The sequence below is a fragment of the Orbicella faveolata genome, unplaced genomic scaffold (assembly GCF_042242905.1).
Source record: "Orbicella faveolata isolate gen_17 unplaced genomic scaffold, um_ofav_v1 contig_48, whole genome shotgun sequence".
Lineage (NCBI taxonomy): Eukaryota > Metazoa > Cnidaria > Anthozoa > Scleractinia > Merulinidae > Orbicella > Orbicella faveolata.
Window position 1 is genome coordinate 15,367,623 of NW_028301578.1, and position 19,878 is coordinate 15,387,500.

Genomic DNA, 19,878 nt, shown 5'->3' on the forward strand with positions numbered 1-19,878 from the left:
GTATCTTACTCTCAGAAAGTGTCTTTAGGGCTCCAGATGACGGACATATGACGTGGGTTCTAAAGAAAAAACGAAACAAAACCCGCTGTACAACATGTCAGCAGGCATTATTATGGACTTCGATCGAAACTCAGTCGATTATCGCGAAAGTTTATTTCCTGTAGAAATCAGAAATAATTACGTTAGTTTTAGATGAAATCTTGAATGAGAATTTAATTATGAGTATTTATAGAGTTGCTTTAGCGAAAGGACACGTAGCTAAAACTGGCGTGAAGGTTTGTATTGTCTCTTTACTTTGGTTTTTCAAATTGATCACGTGGAGCTTTTTTGTAAGAAAATTTTGTTCGTTTGCCCAAGAAATCATTCTTTATTTATTCAAGGGTTCTGTTCGTGTTCTTTCTCCGATTGGAGTGACTGCAAACTTCTATCAGAGCAGATCTTGCAGCAGGTAGGTTTCTGAGAGAATGATTAATGCCTCATTTCCTAATACAATTTGTCAACACATTGTCAAGAAAACAGGTAATGAGAATAAAGAAAATTATGCATCAATGAGGGTATTTTATTTACTCGTTATGTGATGCTTTCGAGTGGTATACTGTGGTATATCCCACAAGTCACTTGAATTTTCTAGGTACACAGGCTACCCTTTAGGCCAGTGTGTATACCAAGAAAAGATAAGATAAGATAAGAACTTTATTAACGTGTCGAAGTCGCTAGCATACAATGTACACTAATTGGGGACACCTAAGTACGATTACTTATCTAATAATTAATAAAATATGAAATACATGTACGTATGTAAGCGTTTTAAAATATATAGATATATATAAAACAAACAATGAGTCATGCAGTAAGATCAAGTGTTAGTTGTTACATAAACAAACAGTCTCTACAAGTACTGTCCAGCAGGTTAGTGAAATCAGCCAAAAATACACGTGACAAGTGGGATGTTCCATGGTATACCATGAGAGCTTATTATTATTATACCATGCTTTTGATTCTCAATATGACATGCTTGTGGCGTATGATAGGAAGGTTGGATGTATAAATACTGTCAAATATACGCCAGCTTTCCTGTATTCTGATTGGCTGTATTTTCTATGACATGGTATAAATGAATGTATACCAAGTTCTCAGAACCATTATGGACAAAAAGTGTGGCAATCATTTGGGAGAATTATTTTGGTAAAGTTGGTCCTGATTTACTGCATCAATCAATGTAATTAAGACTGCAAGATTCTATTGTTCCTTGCATGGGCCCCTTCAGGCTGACCATGAAATAATTTGTAAGTTTGCATAGGTTTCGACTTAACTTGATTGCTTTCTTTTTCTGTGTAACTTGTTTGCTCATTTACTTTTATCAGCCTTCTCCCACATACCCAAAAGGATATTGCACAGCTCAGTACATGCTCTTAAGAAGTAAATGTAAGTTGCATTTAAGGTTAGGGTTTCATACAATGCTTCATGGAGTTCCAGGGTAACCTACCCTACATATTTTTTTTTTCCTAATTCTGTCACTTTTGCAGCAAAATTGTGAGGGAGTTGGTATCACATGTCAGAACACCTAGGAACTTAGGCTCTGTTTGTTAATTTTCAATATCAGTCTACAATAATTAAGGTGCAAGGTTTGTATAGTGCATTTATCCATGGCCAGCAGGGATACTAATTTATTGGAATGAAAGAAAGTATTTACATAAGAAAAGAGTTCAACTCCCATAGGATAATTGGTTTGGTACACCAACATGGCTGCCATTTCATTGCTTTGAGAAACCAATATGGCTGCCATGATGTCATATTTTTCTTGTGGTTTTTTATTACACTTTATGATATCAGTTCCAATAAATCAATCATCACAAGTGGATACTCATTTGGTCTCAGTACTTGATGTAAGGTAGCTGAAATATTCCTGGAACTTCACATCAAAACCAAGCTTTGTTACAAAATATTGTATTTGATTCTGACATTCCCATGTTACTTTCGTAACCATGTGAAAATGCTTCATTGTGTTCACAGTTCAAGCTCGCAAGATCTTAGGTACATTGAGCCCAAGACCACTGTTCCCACTTTTCATTTTCAAGACAGTCTTCCACGACTGCCAATTCCAAAACTGGAGGACACATGTCGCAGATATCTTGATGCACAGAAACCACTATTAACTCCTGAAGAGTATGAAGACACCAAACAACTAGTTGAAAAGTTTCAAAAGCGTGAGGGCCCAGGTATGGTAATAATTTCTTAATGCTCCCCTTAAAATGAAAAAAAAATTGTTTGGGCCAACTGACAAAGACAGCATTGTGCTGTTCCAGAAAATATCCATATTGTGGTGGGGGTCTGTCAGACCAAAAAATTAAAGAAACATATGAAGCTTAATTGGAATTTCCAAATGGGTGGGGGGTCAATAAAAAACCTTCTGTGGGTGAGGTATGGATATTTTCTGGAACTACACTTTACTTCTAAGTAAGTAATAACCATGCAATTCTATTGAACCAAGCATGGAAATACCAGCAATTCAATTTTTTTTTTCCCCATTGTAATACATTTCTGTCTCAAGTGACGTTTTTTGCTACTTCCAAAACTGGCTCATTTCAAATGAGATGAGCATATATAATTTGCTCAGAGTGAGTGTTTGTCAGTTGTGGGGAATAATAACTACACATGATCTTATTAGTTTTTATCAATATTTCTCTCAACAGGTCTTAATGCCGAGCTTTTACAGAAAAACAAGAATAACAAGCACACTAGTTACATAGCAGGTATTTAACACTGTCCATACTGCTTCAAGACATAAAAGCCATCACACATCACATTAAGAACTAGGCAACATAGTAATAGGAACAAACTTAAAAAGAAAATGAAAATTTTGATTTGGGATAGGTATCCCCCTTGGAGATCCTTATTGGTTCTGTAATCCTTGTCTTACAAGACTCAATAAACCCATTCACCCCTTTCTTCTTAACCTATGGATCCAGAGCATTTTCTCTCTCAGCTCTAGAACTTTGGAACAAACTATCCAATGATATACATTCATGCAATAATCTAAGTCATTTTAAACATGAACTGAACATGTTTCTTTTTAATAATTATTGTTTTGGCTTTTAATTTTTAATTTATTTTACTTTTTATCATTGGTCTCTGTAATTTTATCTCGTAGAACTTTCTTTTTAGCTCTTTACTTTTGTAAAGTGCTTAGAACAGATCTGGATAGGCACTATATATCTATTATTATTATTATTATTATTATTATTATTATTGTTATTGTTATTGTTATTGTTATTGTTATTGTTATTGTTATTGTTATTGTTATTGTTATTGTTATTGTTATTGTTATTATTATTATTATTATTATTATACCATTCAGAGCCTGAAAATTTTTTCAGGTCATTTTTCCAGTAGTGTTATGGCTGCATTCACATCTTTCATTCTTTCATTTAATTGCTACTGTTGGACATCTACGACCATGGAATTCATATGCTTGAGCCGAGTATTACGTCCACTGAACATATAGGGCCAAACTCACACATGACCGCTCTCATCACGCAAAGGTCATGGGTTCGAATCCCGTTCAGAGCCTGAAAATTTTTTCAGGTCATTTTTCCAGTGGTGTTATGGCTGCATTCACATCTTTCATTCTTTTATTATTATTATTATTATTATTATTATTACTATTATTGTTTTTGTTGTTGTTGTTGTTGTTATTATTACCAGTGAGAAAGTCTCTCCATCCCTCTCTGTCTTGTGACTATCTTTAGCTCTTGAAATAGGAAAAGTATATTTTAATGAAAATTTTGTATGTCAAAACAAGTAAATACTGACACAGGAAAATATTGTTTTTTAAATAGCAATATTGAATATGATTTTTTTTTTCGTATGTGATATCGGCATTTGTCAGATCCATGGTATGACATGTATTTGTCAGCAAGGGATCCAATAGTTCTGAACTACAATCCATTTTTGATGTTTAACGATGATCCAGCTACAGAAAATAATGATCAGGTACTTGAGTCCTTTTGGCCTAACTGGCATGCATTATTTTTGCATTTGTTTGTTCATGTACACATAAGTCACTGCATAATTGAAATATCAAAAAAGTGCTTCAATTATATGGCAATTCAATGATAGTTGAAGGCAATTGCACATTATACAAAAATTCTACGCACAGGGTTCTCAAAAAAAAAAATCGTGAAATAATGCATGTCTAAGTTGTAAAGAGAAATTTAGGAAAACACAGGGTTTTTTTGGAATGTTGCTGAACCTTGACTGCCTTATCTCAGTGTAGATAGAGAGGGGTCAGGGTGTGGTGTCCAGTTTCAGTTAATATTGCTAGCACTGTTGAATAAAAGTTGCAAAAAGTCTTTGTAATCACTAAATATTTTTGGCATTTTAACCTTTTCCATTTTTTTGTGAGGAAATATCTTCAAGAAAATGCTGAAAAGAACCCTTCAAGTCCCCAGACTTCCCTTGAGGCTTGTCCTTTTGCCATTTGAATCAGAGTCAGCCTTCTGCTTCATGAAAGTAGCCCACTACTCCCTAAACAGATGACAACTGAAACTCTGACTTAATAAGGAAAATAATGTAAAATTGAGTGATACATGTAGTACCAGTCAGCTAAATGTACAGACTGATACAGCAAGTAAAATATTAATTGCCTAAAATGATTTAGCAGTATGTTTAACCTGCTTTGTGGTATTCTTTGTTTACAGCTGGTCAGAGCCACCAACATGATAAATTCAGCCATGAGATTTAAGTTATCATTAGATGAAACATTTCTTGAACCAGATATTTATCACTTGAAGCCACAATTGAGTGATACACAGTGGTTTAGGAATGTTATAAGGTAAGAGGTCCTTATTTCTCTACATACTGGTTCTCCTTAGTCACAACATTTACCTTAATCTTTAATCTTTAATCATTGTTTATACATGGTAAAAACATCAGGTACAAAAAAAAATTACATAATGATGAGAAATAAAGTTATTTCAGCGTACATGTATAAAAGAGCATCAGTGCCAAGGGCAATCCAGAATCCAATGTGATGATCCAGTCCACTTAGATTTTCCGAGAACTCGTACGCGGCTTACAAGTTCGCGCGCTTCGTGGAAAAAATCACGGGCTAATGTAGGGAAATTAAACATGCGACTGGATGCTTTATAGCATGGATACATCCCTCAGATTTGGTCTATGCAATCCTTTGTTTAGTATCTTATGTACTTTGCTATTCATAAAATGCTCAGAATTCAATTACATGTATCAAGAAAATTTTTCGCAATCGGATTCTCATAAAACACTGCTAACAATTTCTGACGCTGTTGCCTACCCATCGAGATGGCTTCGGTTCCAAAACAGTCTTTTGGTTTGCATAACTAAGATTTTCCACTTGTGTTTTGTAAGATTCATTTTCGTGCTTCAATTTACTGACAGCGTAGAACTAATCCACTCATTGGTGTGGTTGATTTCAGATTTGTTCCCAGGCAGTTATCATGGTATGGTGCATTTCTAGTGAAAGCATTCCCTCTAGATATGAGTCAATATTCCAGGCTGTTTAATTCAACAAGGATACCAGAGCTGAAGAAAGACCGGCTTGCTACCTTTGAGAGTGGACGACATATAGTCGTGATGAGGAAAGGCAACTTTTACGTGTTTGATACAATAACAACAGATGGTAAGATAAGTTGGTCCAAATCTAATTTCTCCCAACTGGTTTCTCTATATTTAAGTCAGTGTTGAGAATTTAGCGGTGCAGCAAGACCAATGTACTCACCAATAGGTGCGTAGTTACAAAAAAACCAGAGGTGCTTTCAATCGAGTGTAGAAAGTAATAAGAAGTGGGTTTCGTGATTGGTTACTATAAGCGTCCATGACCAACTCGACCAATCAGATGCCAAGCCAAAAGCAATCACGGTTTGATCACGTGCGTTTTCCCACGCTTGGCGCCCCTTGCGTGTATTTCTTCGTGTGTTCAATGGTTCATTGTGTTGTTTAAATTTATTGTGATTGGCCGATATCATTGCCTCAGTTTTCGTTAAATTACAACACTCAAATGAAAACAGCGGTATACTTTTGGAGAAATTTGGAATAGTACTGTTAGAAATCTGGCCCAGCCCTTGGAACAGGAAAGTCTCGTTGTAAAGAATGTTCCCATTGCAATCTTTTTGTTTGTTCTTAAATGTAACATCTGTTCAGAATGGTTTCTTGTCCTGTTCCACATAACAAGACCCTTACTGTGGGCTTCCCTGCGTACTAAATATGTTTCTGGTGACCCTATCCCTTCAAGTTCTACCCTTAATTTAAGGACGCAATTTTCGGTCTTGTTTACCTTTCAGGTTATATTGTCCCAACAGCTACTATTTATCAAAATCTGAAGTATATTGTCAACGACCCTTCCCCTCCCCCCAACTTTCCGATCGCCGCTCTCACATCAGAAAACCGTGACACTTGGGCGAACATGCGCCATGCGCTGGAAGCCATTCCAGGTAACGAGGAGGTACTCAAGTTGATTGACAGCGCTATTTTTGTTCTGTGCCTGGATGATCACGAGGTTAACAGCGTGGCAGATGTGACAAGAACGTTTTTACATGGTGATGGAAAAAATAGGTGAGGAATATCAAGTTTATAACTTTTAATATTGTGTTGAAGAGAACAAAGCAGAGACGCAAGCAATGTGACAGGTTTTTGCGATGTAAAACTATTAGATTCTCAAGAACTTGTTGTGTCACGCTGGTAGTAAATGGAACAGTTTATTGATTTTTAACTTGAAATTTATAAAAGTCGCATTAATTGCCGTCGCTGATTTGAAAAGCTGAAGTTCTGATGAGTGGTAACCCTTTATCAGAGCAATAGTAACGCGAAATGATCTGAGGAGATTCAAGAATTAACTTAATTTGCCTGTAAAACAAAAGAAAACTCTCTTACTTTTGCTTCCACTTCCATTTTCGTTTGATCCGCCCTATAGACTTTACTTCTGGTTTAGCGTTTGAGTTTATTTATTTTACTCAGTCTGGTTTAGAGTTCGTTCATTGTTTTTCTCCAAAAGATGGTTCGACAAGTCACTCCAGCTGATTATTTGCAAGGATGGGAAAGCCGCGGTACATTTTGAACATGCCTGGGGCGATGGAGTTGCTGTGTTGCGTTTCTTCAATGAGGTAATGAATAAATTGCGCAGCGTGCAGTCAATGCAAAGACCTGTGCTTTCAACCAATCAGAGTTGAAAACAAGTCGTAGCTTAATAAAGTGTATTATCGTTTGTCTCACGATGTAGCCACTTGAGATGTAGATCGCGACGTTTCGACTGCTTACTGCTAGTCTTCTTCAGGCGATAACGTCGACTGATTGGACGGTATCATTTATATCACAAAGGACCTTTGTGATATAAATGATACCGTGCGATCAGTCGACCTTATCGCCTGAAGAAGACTAGCAGTAAGCAGTCGAAACGTCGCGATCTACATCTCAAGTGACAACATCGTGAGACAAACGATAATACACTTTATTATTGCATCTACCACGATGAATAACAACAACCTTTCCTCGAAATCGTAGCTAAGTTTTTCTGCTTCTTCCCGCGGCCTTCTGTGTTTTTTGTTGTTGTTGTTGTTTTCTTTTCCTGCGCTTGGAACCCGTTGCATATTTTCTCGCTCTTAGGACCTGTTGCATGTTTTCCCGCGCCTCAGTCATTTTTCCTTTATCTTTTTTTTTTTTTTTTTTTTTGTGTGTGTGTGTGTGTGTGTGTGTGTGTTTTTACTTTATTTTGGTTTATTTTTTTTATATATTTAAGGGAGAAAATAAGACACTGCTAAATACCCAGGAAGAAAATTCAGCCATGAACTTTGCCTCAGTTAATTGTTTTTTCCTTGTTTTTCTTTCCAGGCACCGCGATATTTGGGCAAGGGTGGGAAATTTGGACTTCATCGCTAGAGGCTACTGTAAGACTCGTTATTCGTTAAGGTAAAATGAAGTCTCTTTCTTTGCGCAGGTCTTCAAAGACACCACCACTCGGCCCGTCTGTGCTCCAGCCAGTGCTCAAAGCTACAGCGCTGAGGCGACCGTCAGGAAACTTGATTTACAGTTGAACTCAGAAATAGAGAGAGGGATCTACGCCGCTAAGGAAAAGTTTGACAATACGGTGAAGGGATTAGACATCGCCGAACTTCAAGTTGACACGTATGGCAAAGACTACATCAAAAGCAAGAATTTAAGTCCAGATGCAGTTATGCAGCTGGCGTTTCAGGTGAGAAGATTTCCATTTCCGTGGCATTGCCAGACATGAACAGCAGCTGAAGTTTTTGAAGGTTTATTTACAAGCTCGAGGGCCGCACTGGATGATATCTTTCCATTGTCTTGATAGTAAACAACAGCTGCCTTGAAGTATGTACTGAAAAGACGGGCAGTTATCTTACAGTACGGTCCCCAGGAAGCATGATCAATAATACAGTTATTACATGACTTGATGACTGAAAAATACCTGTGGGAACTTCACCCGGTCCAATGCTTGGTCAATAATACAGTTATTTCATGACTTGATGACTGAAAAATAGCTGTAGGAACTACACGCGGTCCAATGCTTGGTCAATAATACAGTTATTGCATGACTTGATGACTGAAAAATAGCTGTAGGAACTTCACGCGGTCCAATGCTTGGTCAATAATACAGTTATTACATGACTTGACTGAAAAATAGCTGTAGGAACTTCACGCGGTCCAATGCTTGGTCAATAATACAGTTATTGCATGACTTGACTGAAAAATACCTGTGGGAACTTCACCCGGTCCAATGCTTGGGCAATAATACAGTTATTACATGACTTGATTACTGAAAAATAGCCGTAGGAATTTCACCCAGTCCATTGCTTGGGCAATAAAACCTTGTAATTGGTGCGGTTTTTTTTTTTTAAGTTGTTGGTACTATCAGGTTTCTTAATCGTGTCATAAAGAATGTTGATGAAAGTCTGTTTGTTTGTTTGTTTACCGGTTGTTTCTCGAGCTGGAGACTCGAGGAGTTTACAGTGGAAGAAAAAAGTTAAATTAGTTCTCTACAATAAGCGTGTGGTTTAGTGAGTATGAAACATCACGAGGAAAATAGGTGTTATCTATTATTAGTATCGTTCCATCGTTAACTTATTTTGCAACGCGGTGCTTTGAGAGGGGATGCGACGTGGGCAGGGGAATAATAAAGAGAAAACATATATTGCAGGAAGCTCGAGGGTGGTGGACATTGATCTTTTCTTTAACATTTAGTTGGTATTTATCTTGCTAGATGGCTTACTTCCGTCAAAACGGCAAGTTTGTCCCAACGTACGAGTCTTGCAGCACATCGGCTTTTAAACACGGGCGAACAGAGACGATCAGACCAGCGTCCAACGCCACTGTAGCATGCGCAGAAGCTTTTCAAAAGTCGCACCGCGCGGGAGTGGAGGAGATGGCGGACAGAATACGAAGAGCAGCTGAATGGCATTCAAAACTCACCAAAGAGGCCGCCATGGGTAAGTGTATCTTAGGAAGTAATGTCACGCTCTTGCTCTTTTACATGTCACGGTCCTTCCTTTCTTCTTCATCAATCATCTCACGCTATTGCTGGTTTTCACCGGTCTTTTGATCAAAACTAAAAATCGTAACCCTTTAATAAATAAAATAAAAAAGATAAATAAATAAAAGTCAAGATTGGTATTTAATTTTCTCTTCAATTTGTCTGTACTTTCTTATCTTGTAGGTCAAGGTTTCGATCGTCATCTCTTCGCACTGCGTCTTATGGCGGAGTCCACTGGTAAAGTCCCGGATATCTTTCAAGATCCAGCTTATAAACAAATCAATCACATCATTCTGTCGACCAGCACACTGTCAAGTCCCGCACTGATGCTTGGGGGATTTGGTCCCGTGGTGCGGGACGGGTTTGGAGTGGGATACGGGATCCAAGATGATTGGCTTGGATGTAACGTGACCAGCTACCCGCCCGATACAGATGTACGAGGCTTTTTAGAATGTGTTCGACTCAGTTTAGAAGATATTTATTCCGTTTTAGAAGGAAAAAATTTCAAGCAGTGAACTGCAGGGTGTCAAAGCAACAGACTGTTAAAACCCTTCTTCCTGCCTTTGGATATCTTGCGGTGGATCCTGCTTATAAAGTGCATGCAAAGTGACGGATAACTGTTCTGCGCTGGCTAATTGCTAATTGTCGATGAGGGAAGAAACTTCTTTACCGCATTTGTTCCCGCTACGCGCGTTTTCACTTTCTTTCAAAATGTTAACATTGAACAGAAAGAGTATGTTTAGTACACCTGTCAACAGCGTTTACTTTGTAAATCTTTGACTGTTAGAATTTTAAAGCTGGAATACATCCGGAAATGTTTCCTTTCAAGTCCATAACATGAAATGATGACGTCATATTACGTGGAATCGGGAAATGAGGTCATTATTTCCGAAGAGCCCTCAATTTGGATCTGCCATCAGGGGTTTCACTTTTTTGTTTGTTTGTTGCTGCTGTTGTTTTTTTTTTTGCAAAACGTCAGCCACCAAAACTGGCTCAGAAATTGTCAGTAAAAACGTTTTCATCCAAAACAGAGGAGAACATTCCTGTCAAAATGCGGCTGCCATGGAAACATTGCGTTCCCTGAACAATGATGCGTCCTACCAAGTTAGTTCCACAGGTCAAATTTGGGGGAAGTCACCACATTCAAGGCTCATTGCCTCAACGTTCTCAAAGCTGCAAGCGTTCAAAGTTGTGGATGATCTCAAAAGTTCCCCTGCCCGGTTTGAACCCCCTCCCATCTCTCCAGTGTACAGCGTTTTTGTACCGAGTGTAAAGTTCTATACGTTGAACTGGGAAGCTTGGCCCCCACGAGATCAATAAGCACTTCTTGTTCAACTGATTGACTTATTCATACATTCCCCGTTACTTTGCCCGCGCAAAATCGCGATAATCATGTGATTTCCCCGGCCGAATTTACCTCGAACACAAATCCAAAATGACTGGTGATTGTTGCGTTCTCAAATTTCGCCGGCGTTGTCCGTGTGGACGCGGCCTTACACGAGTTCCACCCATCACTCTACTCGAGGCAGCGAAAGCGTAGAGGTTTGCGACACACTCTCCCAACCAACGTGTAAGGCGGACTCTATCCTGTCCGTTTCTATTTTCGCCTGGTCTTAGGTTTTCCCTTCTCCATAACAAGAGATTATCGAGATAATTTCTTGCTTATTACCATGTCATGAACAACGACACTCGGGGTAGAAATTTATTCCATGTAAGACATACAACCTACGTCACAATCCTCCATCTTGTGCCATGGAAGGCCTTATACTTGAAACGTCACCATTTCCAAATTCACCAAGGCAGTTAAATTTTCTTCATCGATTATACAAGATTGGTTGTTTTCGGCCTATAAACAATCGGCAACACACCGGCTAAATTCATGTTCTGGTGCAATTTTCAAGAAAATTTAATTCGACGCGACCAAATCAGTGAAAAGATTAGTCACCGGCGATTGCTGTTAGATCAAGCTTTCTCCTTCCCTAATCACAGAGTTCGGGGTACGGAAAGTGGCCTTTCTGAGTTGTAGAGTCCATCGCCATGACAACACGGAGAGATCAGCAAACAGAAGGCTTAAGGATCTCCTTCAAGTTAGTTACTTACAGCTAGTGGTAGTTAAGCGCATCAACCACTATAAACATTCAACAATTTTAACTTTTTTTTTTATTTTTATTTTTATTTTAATTTTAATATCTACTCGGAGCATTACTAACAGCAAGCAACAGTACCCTGCGTAACCTTTTGTTGAAACACACGGCTTATCCTAACAACTATTACAAATAGCAATTTGGACTGTCAGACTACTATTTCCAACTTCTAGCGACGAGGTTACATACGCATTAATTTTAGAGACATGTTTGGATTTCATAAAGCTGGTCCAACCCGCCCCCTACCTTTTTTTAATTCTTTTTGTGCTCTGTCCGATCGATTTGCCTGAAAACTTATACAACAAATAAAAGTTTCTCGGCGTTTTGAAGTTGTTGTTGCTTTTTGTTATTTTTCTTTCTTTCTTTAAGGACGCCCTAATCTTCATACGGTACAATTGACCTTACCAGGTGGTCGCCGTGCATCTCCATTACAGTACAAGCACCAAATTGAAAGGCGGTTACACAATCACCATTCTAACAAAAATACGATTTCCTTAGCTAAACGTCGGGTTAAAGACAGCAACAGCTGCAAACAGTTACAATTCTAGGGAAAGTGATAACTTTTGACCCACGGAGTAAAGGCGAGGGTTATGTTTGTGTTTCGCAACTTCCACTACTCTACATGCCTATTCCTATTCACCGCGAATTTTATCTTACAAGAGAATGACTTGGTGCGCTCCAGAGGGCCTTAGTTTACAGGAATACATAGAAAAAGAGAGAGTAAAAATATGTAAAAAATCCAGCGTCAAGCCACTGAAACGGTGAAAAATAAATTCCAATATATGCCTTGTTCCCGGATCCATTAATATATAAATTAAAGTTTAAAAGAAAACTTGACTTGACTATTCTTATCTACAGTGGAACCCCGTTGATGCGGTCCCCAACAGGCTAAGAAAATTTGGCCTTAGTAACGGGTAGGGAGTAGCCTCACGACTGATATAACTTGAGTGACGTCGTAACAGATATATCGAAATTGCACTTCTAAACAACTGTTCTTCAGTAAACATCCGGAATGCAGATATCATTTTAAACAGATTGAGACTTGAATCAGTGTATGAAATATTAACGATGGAAAGATGAACAAACTAGTTTGAGTGGTCGTATAAACGGGGTAAAATTAAAAAGGACTTTTCAGAATGTGGTCGTTGGCCGTATTAACGGGGTGGCTGCATTAACGGGCTTTTCTTATAACTACTGAGAAAATCCATGGGCGTTTCGCCGAGACAAAAAAAGTGTCCGTAATAACGAGGTGACAGTAAGGCGAGGTTCATCTGTACTTTCAACTCTGTACTACGTTGCTTTTATTGTTTTACCAAGCAAGATCAATGATAGCCTGGTATTTAAAAAAAACTCGGCTATTATTATGCATAGCATTTCTATTTTGCCTAGGGAAACGGACTAGTTGGCCAGCAATGTTTGTTAATACAACAGTTATTATCTGTTCGGAATCTGTTACCTAATCGTAATCCATCGAAAGAATGGTATTCATTTGTCGGATTGAAGAACCCGGTTACAATAATTCAACACCTTTAATAGAACTGCTAACTCGGTATGACATACTGCAAATGTTGGAACACTAGTTAACGACTTTTTGACAGGCACAGCTTAAATGCCCCAGTCTCATGCACTTTCCGGTAACATCACCACATTGTATACTTCTAGCAAAAGGTACAAAATCAAGTATACGATATACCTTTTGTTTGCTTTGTTTTTGTTTTTTGTTTTTCTCTTTTGATTTTTATTCTTTTTGTTTTTGTTTTTGTTTTGTTTCGTTTCTATTTTCGTTTTTTGGTCTATTTTGTATTTTTTTCTTTGCTTTTTTGGTTGTTGTTGTTGTTTTTTTATGTACTATTTTAGTCCTATTCACACGTAAGTTTAGTAGCCAGCCAGATTGAGAATCTAAAAATAAAACCTTTTTCTTTCGTTTTTTGATCTATTTTGTAGTTTTTTTTACTTTTTTTGGTAGCATTTTTCTGTACTGTTTTAGTCATATTCACATGTACGTTTTGGGCGCAGTAAGGTCGAGAATCTTACAAAACGAAACAGCATGCTTCTTGGAGTTGGGTGAATTTTGTTTTGTGCGAGCTTTTCATCTTATCTCTCCCTTGTAAGCTGTCTAAAAACTCGTAACTGACTACTCTCAAATATCTGATAATGAACGAAACAAAACTAAGATTAAATAATGGCTAATCACCCCGATAAAAATTAAAGGTAGTAATACATGATTCTTACTCTTTTAATAGCGCTCACTTTCCATGCGATATAATTCAGTTCGCTACATTTCTTTAGATTTACTGAACTATACATCAAAATAATTAAAATACCTCTGCGCCGCGTTGCATAACATGAATGTGTGACTGTTTACGTTTCAGTTTTCTTTCCCTATTCCTGTCGTTCTGTCTAGGTTTCGTTTAGAAAGACGCATGAGACAGAAAGTCAATGTAAGTGGATGCTTCCTTTCCTGTTTCTATGTCAACCCCGACAGCTCTTATTTCTGTTTCGAAGAAGAGCCTTAGCTCTATAGAACGATTCTTACCCTTGGATGTGTCAGGACTTTCTACTGAGATGTAGCCAGGTAGCTTTCTGACGCCCGCATCTGTGGTGTAACGTGCCTCTGGATTGGTAGAAGTGAAAAAATCGAAACGAACTCTTGTCTGATTTTCCCGAACTGGACTGTAGCGGGAGGTTTTCTTACTTTCGCCAATCTTTACTGTTTCGTTTTCTCTGGCTAGGATAGAGAAAATGTCTTTGCACTTTGCTTCACCCTCGACGATTTGTAGCTTTTCCAATGGGTGGACACTCGGCACAAATGACTGGAGGATGTCCGTACCGAATGTCTCAGAAAGGCATCGCTCCACCACAATATGTGGTCGCTTTCCAAACATCACGGCGCCTTTCACAACTGCCGTTTGGGCGTCACGTGGGATGAGGACACTGTACTGGCTTCCGAATTCTTTGGAGATTCTAGCCTGAAGAAGCGGAGACTCGGAGAAACCGCCAACCAGGAACAAAATCTTAATGCCTCTAAGTGCGTTTTGCTTCAGGAGCTTTTTTAGATGACCGACAATTGACTCGATAGCTGGTTTAAAAAGGTGTTTGACACTGTCTGGCCCAAGACATAAGTAGTCTTTCGCGATTTTGATCTCTTCGACATTGTATTGCGGACCGAGATTTCGTCTGAGGACGCGATTATAATCATTACCGTTCTCATGTCTCAAGAGGTTGATAAAGTTAGCTGGAAGTCTGATTCTAGTTACCTCTTCTGTCATCGCGCGGTCTGAACGCTTCTTGACTTCAAAATCGTTCGTCAACTCTAGCCAGTCTGATGGATGAGAGCGACGAAATTCATCCATGAACACCTTTCCAAATATCCTCTCTAGCAGAACTTCAAATTCTTTGTCGACTTTGGTGCCACCATAGTCTCCACCAGTAGCGTGGTAGATTTCTTTGATGTTATCCCCTTCTGCAATCTCATGTGCTGTAACATCCATTGTTCCACCTGAAACATGCAGCAGTCATTCGTCAATATGGTGGTGAAAACTAGAGTATATTTCAGACAAGTTTTGAAGCAAATGGGACAGATTAAGGAGTCTTAATACAGCCTCTTAAAGTCTAGCTTTACCTAACATGTTCAATCCGTTTCGCCTCGTTTTCGAGATCTGACACTCAAGGTTAGAGGGTTCCAGTGAATCAGTGCCAATGAAACTTTCAAATAAGATTATCCAGCCCACTCCTCCACTCCCCTTTCCCCCCTCCTCCCTTCTCCAAACACACACACACACACACATACACACACACACACACACACACACACGCATACACATACACATACAAACGTAACCGATGCTGATGAAACATAGAGATAGAGGGTATATAGTATATAGTACGTCTCAAAATTAAGGTTTTAAATGTTAAGTAGACGTATTTACCTCCGTTATCAATCACCAGATACCGTGTTTTTATTGGAACTAAAGTGTCCTTCACTACTTCTTCGCCTTTTCTCTCCACAAACTCCCTCAGTTTGCGTTGTCTGCAGTACACTGCCGCAGCTTCTGGTTCCAGAGCGATAAAAAGTTGCTTCAAATTTTTTGACGAAGCAAGGCCTGCCTGAAATTAAATTACAATTGTTTAAGAGATCGCCTGCAAAAGTTAGTAATATCAGAAGTTTGAAATAGGGCAAGGATTTTCCTCCGCTGCGCAGGTTTGAAGACTACAAAATAAAATACCTTGCAAAAACAAAATTATACTGCATGAGCTTAAAACCGATGGAGTTCGCTAAAATAATTTACAAAAGAGCCACTTAACGTAAAAATTGCAAATAAACCGTTATCATCAATGCACTATAATTATGCTTGATACAAAGGAAACTGTTCCAACGACACCTTAAATTAAATAAAATTCAGTGTCAGTCTTCGGAAATTATTCGTGGCCTTTCGTGGCTCAGTCAGTCACTTTTGTTACACATTAACGGGTATACATTTTTCATCGAATTCTTTCTTTAAAACTTTTAGCCTGCGTAGCTTGGCGGTTTAGGTAGTTTGAGCGCGCGCACAAAGTGGCGAAGCCGCGAAAATGATTCAATTTTGAGCGCCAAAGCGGCGAAGCTGCGAAAGCTTCTGGCGGCCTCGCCGCTTTATGCGCGCGCTTATTAAAAGCATGGTCGACTGAAATGAGAACGCGTGAATAGCAACATTTGCTGTTTTGGTAGAAAAGTTAATTGGTGGACGGGGTTGTTAAATGTATCTAACTTGGCCTAAAATCTTGGAATGTTGTTATTCGTGGCAAATGTACCTTGTAAGCAGCCTCTCTCATAAACTGCTTGGCCGATTGTTTCCATATTGCTGGAACAGTGACAACCCAAAGTACCTCCTCAGCGGTATACTCCACTCCACTCTGTTTGTGTATTGCTTCAAGAGCTTTGTCTTTCAGATATTCCAAAGCCTTTGAAAAGATGTCAAGTGCACGCATACGCTTTCCGTTTCGTGCTTGTAGAAGAGTATCCCTACACAATGTTCCCTGCAAAACATATTCACTTTTCAAGAATATGACAATTTGTCAAGGACTTTAGAAGACCTGTGCGAACTATATAGCACGAGTTTTGGAAGAATTTGTTACAATAACGATGATTGTTCATTTATATAAATACACATTATTTTTTTATGGTTTAATAAAAGTTTCATTTCACTTCAGCTCATTTCAGAGTTCATTATAACAAATACATTAATTCAAAACCAATCTTTGCATTGTCATTATTACATTACAGCAAGAACACACGTGCACACTGCACACCAGGCCTAGAACTATCAATCAGCAGGGTATTTGCCGTACACTCCAGTTCCAAACAAATTCTTTGAGCAAGCTTCAGTTCTCCAAAGGTCATTTCTGGCAGCCTACTCTCGGTGGGCCTTTTTATTCAGAGAGCATGTTATTTGGAAGGCACTTGTATCTAGAGCAAAGTTTAGATCAGCGTACCTGTCCCATACTCGAAACGCTTTTAGCATACATTGAAGTTTCAATCGCTATTTTGTGAGCTGCAGACGATTCTGCATATTTTGCCATTCGTCCAGCGCAGTCGCATATCCGATAAGGATACGCTGTAACGCAAATCGTCCTTGCGTGATCTACCTGTATATGAAAATAACTTTCCATGTGTAAAAATTAATAAAGTTTAAGGAAATCACAAAAATATGTGTGGTGAGACGTCGATCCAAAACAGTTTTGTCCGGTGTACTATCTGTTTCAATCGCCATTCTGACTATGAAATGCGGAAAATGTTAGCCTGCGTAGCAAGCTTTCCTATACGAAAGCAGGACTTTTCCGCCCACCACCCCACCAATTTTCACACGAACCAGAAGGCGAGAAAGTCTTCACTTGCAGAAGCGTTTGCTTCGCGGGCTGGGAAACTGTCGACAACGTTGGTCAATGTTGATGCAAAAATCCACCCAAGTAACCAAGGAAGTGTAAAAGGAACATATGAAGGCGATCGAAAAAGTGAAGGAAAAGCAAACCTGCTGACAACGAACGAAATTCTATTGGAAGAAGTCAATGAAAAGTTTGTTTCCCGTCCTACAATGGAATCAGCTAGATGAAAAACACGGGGTCGGGGTCCCAGGGTACGGGGTCCGGTGGTGTGGAAAACGCGGGGTGTGGAAAACACTGGGTCTGGTGAAAAACACTTGGTCTAAGTGGAAAACACGGGGTCTAAGTGAAAACGCGGGGCAGCCATTTTTTCGCCAAAATATGAATATTCCTCACTAAAACGAGATGTTGAAATTTTGTTATTTTAGATTGCAATGAAAATCAATTCAGCATCTCGGCGTTAAACGCGTTTTTCGATCAAAAAGGCAAATTAAACATTTCGTGAGAAAGGAACAATTCAAAAAGGAAAATTAAGCATGCAGGGTTTTCTTTTACATGGGGCGTCTGTTTATTTTTCGCAGTAGCTTGCGTGGATCTTTTTATATCTATACCTATGTTTTGCTTAGTATCTTTAACCATGAAAAAGCCTTTTTATACAAATAATCACTTTTGACTCTAGAAAGTCTTGAGAAGGCGTCTGTGATTTCTGTTGTTTTCAAACTCAAGCGGTACTATCTTTGAATTCGCGGTCACCGATGGAGACAATTAGGACCTTAATTGGGACCTCATTAGCGATTCATAAATGATCAGACTCCAGGTTTACAATTACTCATGTCGTATTGTACATTACGGACCAGTCATTATTTATCGCCTGGGAGGTGGCGGAGGATTTTCGGCTAATTAGCTGATCCCCCCTTTTTAAAAACGTTATTTTATTGAAGTATCCTCCTCACAGCTATTAATAAATTTTGTGATCCCCACCCCCTTCCTTCAATGTCTTCCCACACATATTCACCTTTCGACGTGTATATTTAGTTCTTTTTAACGGTCATATGACAGTAATATTTCTAATCATGATGCTGACTTACAGATTAATGAAGCCGCTATGGCGCAGTCTCTTGATCCGTGTCTTCGATTCCCGATATCTGATCAGGGTTCTTAGCAGACGTTTTCACAGGCGGCCAATAAAGCATAACAGGCGGCATAAATTTATGTGAGGCCCGATTCGCCTGGGGCGTGATCCCCCAGAAAATTTTGAAATTGTAGGTTGCCAAAGTTAAAATTTCATGTATTTTGAGGGAAAAAGTATCACGAAAAATGAGTTTTTTTTTATGATCATAAAATTAAATGTAGCAAGTAGCACTGTTTCACCTTCTTAATTAAAATGCTATTTTCTTCTTCAAACGTCTCAGTCTGTAAGTCTTAATTTATTGTTATATGTGTACAAATTTCAATGACCGGAACAGGTGGCTACACTATATTTTACAGCTGGTAGAATTCCGCCGTTCTACTGAGAACCCTGTGACTGATCGATGTCAGTTGATATACCAGCAACTAACCATCCAAAGTGTTTGGAAACTGCAAAGTTACTTTTTATAGTGCCAAATAGCCGTCTACCAAGTCTGAATGGGCATGTGACAATTAGGGATTCCCCCCTTCTGGGCTCTCAGTTATGACTGATCCTCCCTTCTGCCATACTAAAAATTCAATGATCCCGCCCCCCAAAATCCTCCGACCCCCCAGGCGATAAACAATGACTGGTCCCTAATGTACAATACGACATAAGTAATTATAAACCTGGAGTCTGATCATTTATGAATCGCTAATGAGGTCCCAACTAAGGTCCTAATTGTCTCTCCATCGGTGACCGCGAATTCAAAGACAGTACCGCTTGAGTTTGAAAACAACAGAAATCACAGACGCCTTCTCAAGACTTTCGGAAACAGGAGGGTAATATAATATATTTCACCCCTTTACATTTGGATGGAGTTAGTGGAATTACTTGTTTACAAATGTAAGTCACGGAAGAGGTCATCAGGCAACGATCAGTTGACTGTAAAGCCATCGATTTGTGGAATATATTTTTACCCTTTTGAGTAAGTACGCTTCTTCGCATGACCACAAATTCGAAGACAGTACCGCTTGAGTTTGAAAACAATACAAATCACAGACGCCTTCTCAAGACTTTCGGAAACAAGAGGGTAATATATTTCATCGCTTTACATTTGGATAGAATCAGTGGAATTACTTGTTAACAAATGTAAGTCACGGAAGAGGTCATTCAACTATCAGTTGACTGTAAAGCCGTTGATTTGCGGAATAAATATTTACCCTTTTAAGTAAGTACGCTTCTTC

At 38.8% G+C, this 19,878-nt stretch overlaps 2 protein-coding genes across 2 annotated transcripts in view; one reads left to right on the plus strand and one right to left on the minus strand.

Annotated features, from left to right (window-relative positions):
* Window positions 1-68: 68 nt before the first annotated feature.
* Window positions 69-10,335, plus strand: LOC110044768 (carnitine O-palmitoyltransferase 2, mitochondrial-like). The gene is made up of 12 exons (XM_089281239.1): window positions 69-275; window positions 381-448; window positions 2,014-2,219; window positions 2,694-2,753; window positions 3,890-3,993; window positions 4,701-4,834; window positions 5,457-5,659; window positions 6,321-6,591; window positions 7,031-7,139; window positions 7,970-8,224; window positions 9,251-9,476; window positions 9,704-10,335. Exons 1-12 carry the CDS (start codon window positions 219-221, stop codon window positions 10,033-10,035), a joined length of 2,025 nt encoding a protein of 674 aa, XP_089137365.1. The 5' UTR covers window positions 69-218; the 3' UTR covers window positions 10,036-10,335.
* Window positions 10,336-11,663: 1,328 nt separating this feature from the next.
* LOC110044859 (heat shock 70 kDa protein 12A-like) overlaps window positions 11,664-19,878 on the minus strand; it is a 22,099-nt gene continuing 13,884 nt past the window's right edge. Inside the window, exons 2-4 of the mRNA XM_020750437.2 lie at window positions 16,456-16,680; window positions 15,594-15,771; window positions 11,664-15,163 (exon numbers count right to left, since the gene is read on the minus strand). Coding sequence (XP_020606096.2) covers window positions 14,076-15,163; window positions 15,594-15,771; window positions 16,456-16,680 — 1,491 coding nt within the window. The 3' untranslated portion in view covers window positions 11,664-14,075. The remainder of the gene's footprint in view (window positions 15,164-15,593; window positions 15,772-16,455; window positions 16,681-19,878) is intronic.

What these genes read in the sequence shown, in the direction of transcription:
- LOC110044768 (XM_089281239.1), top strand. Translation starts at nt 219, where the DNA reads ATGAGTATTTATAGAGTTGCTTTAGCGAAAGGACACGTAGCTAAAACT. An exon ending in TAGCTAAAACTGGCGTGAAG is followed by an intron (nt 276 to 380) that starts GTTTGTATTGTC and finishes TATTTATTCAAG; the next exon opens with GGTTCTGTTCGTGTTCTTTC. An exon ending in CATGGTGATGGAAAAAATAG is followed by an intron (nt 6,592 to 7,030) that starts GTGAGGAATATC and finishes TTTCTCCAAAAG; the next exon opens with ATGGTTCGACAAGTCACTCC.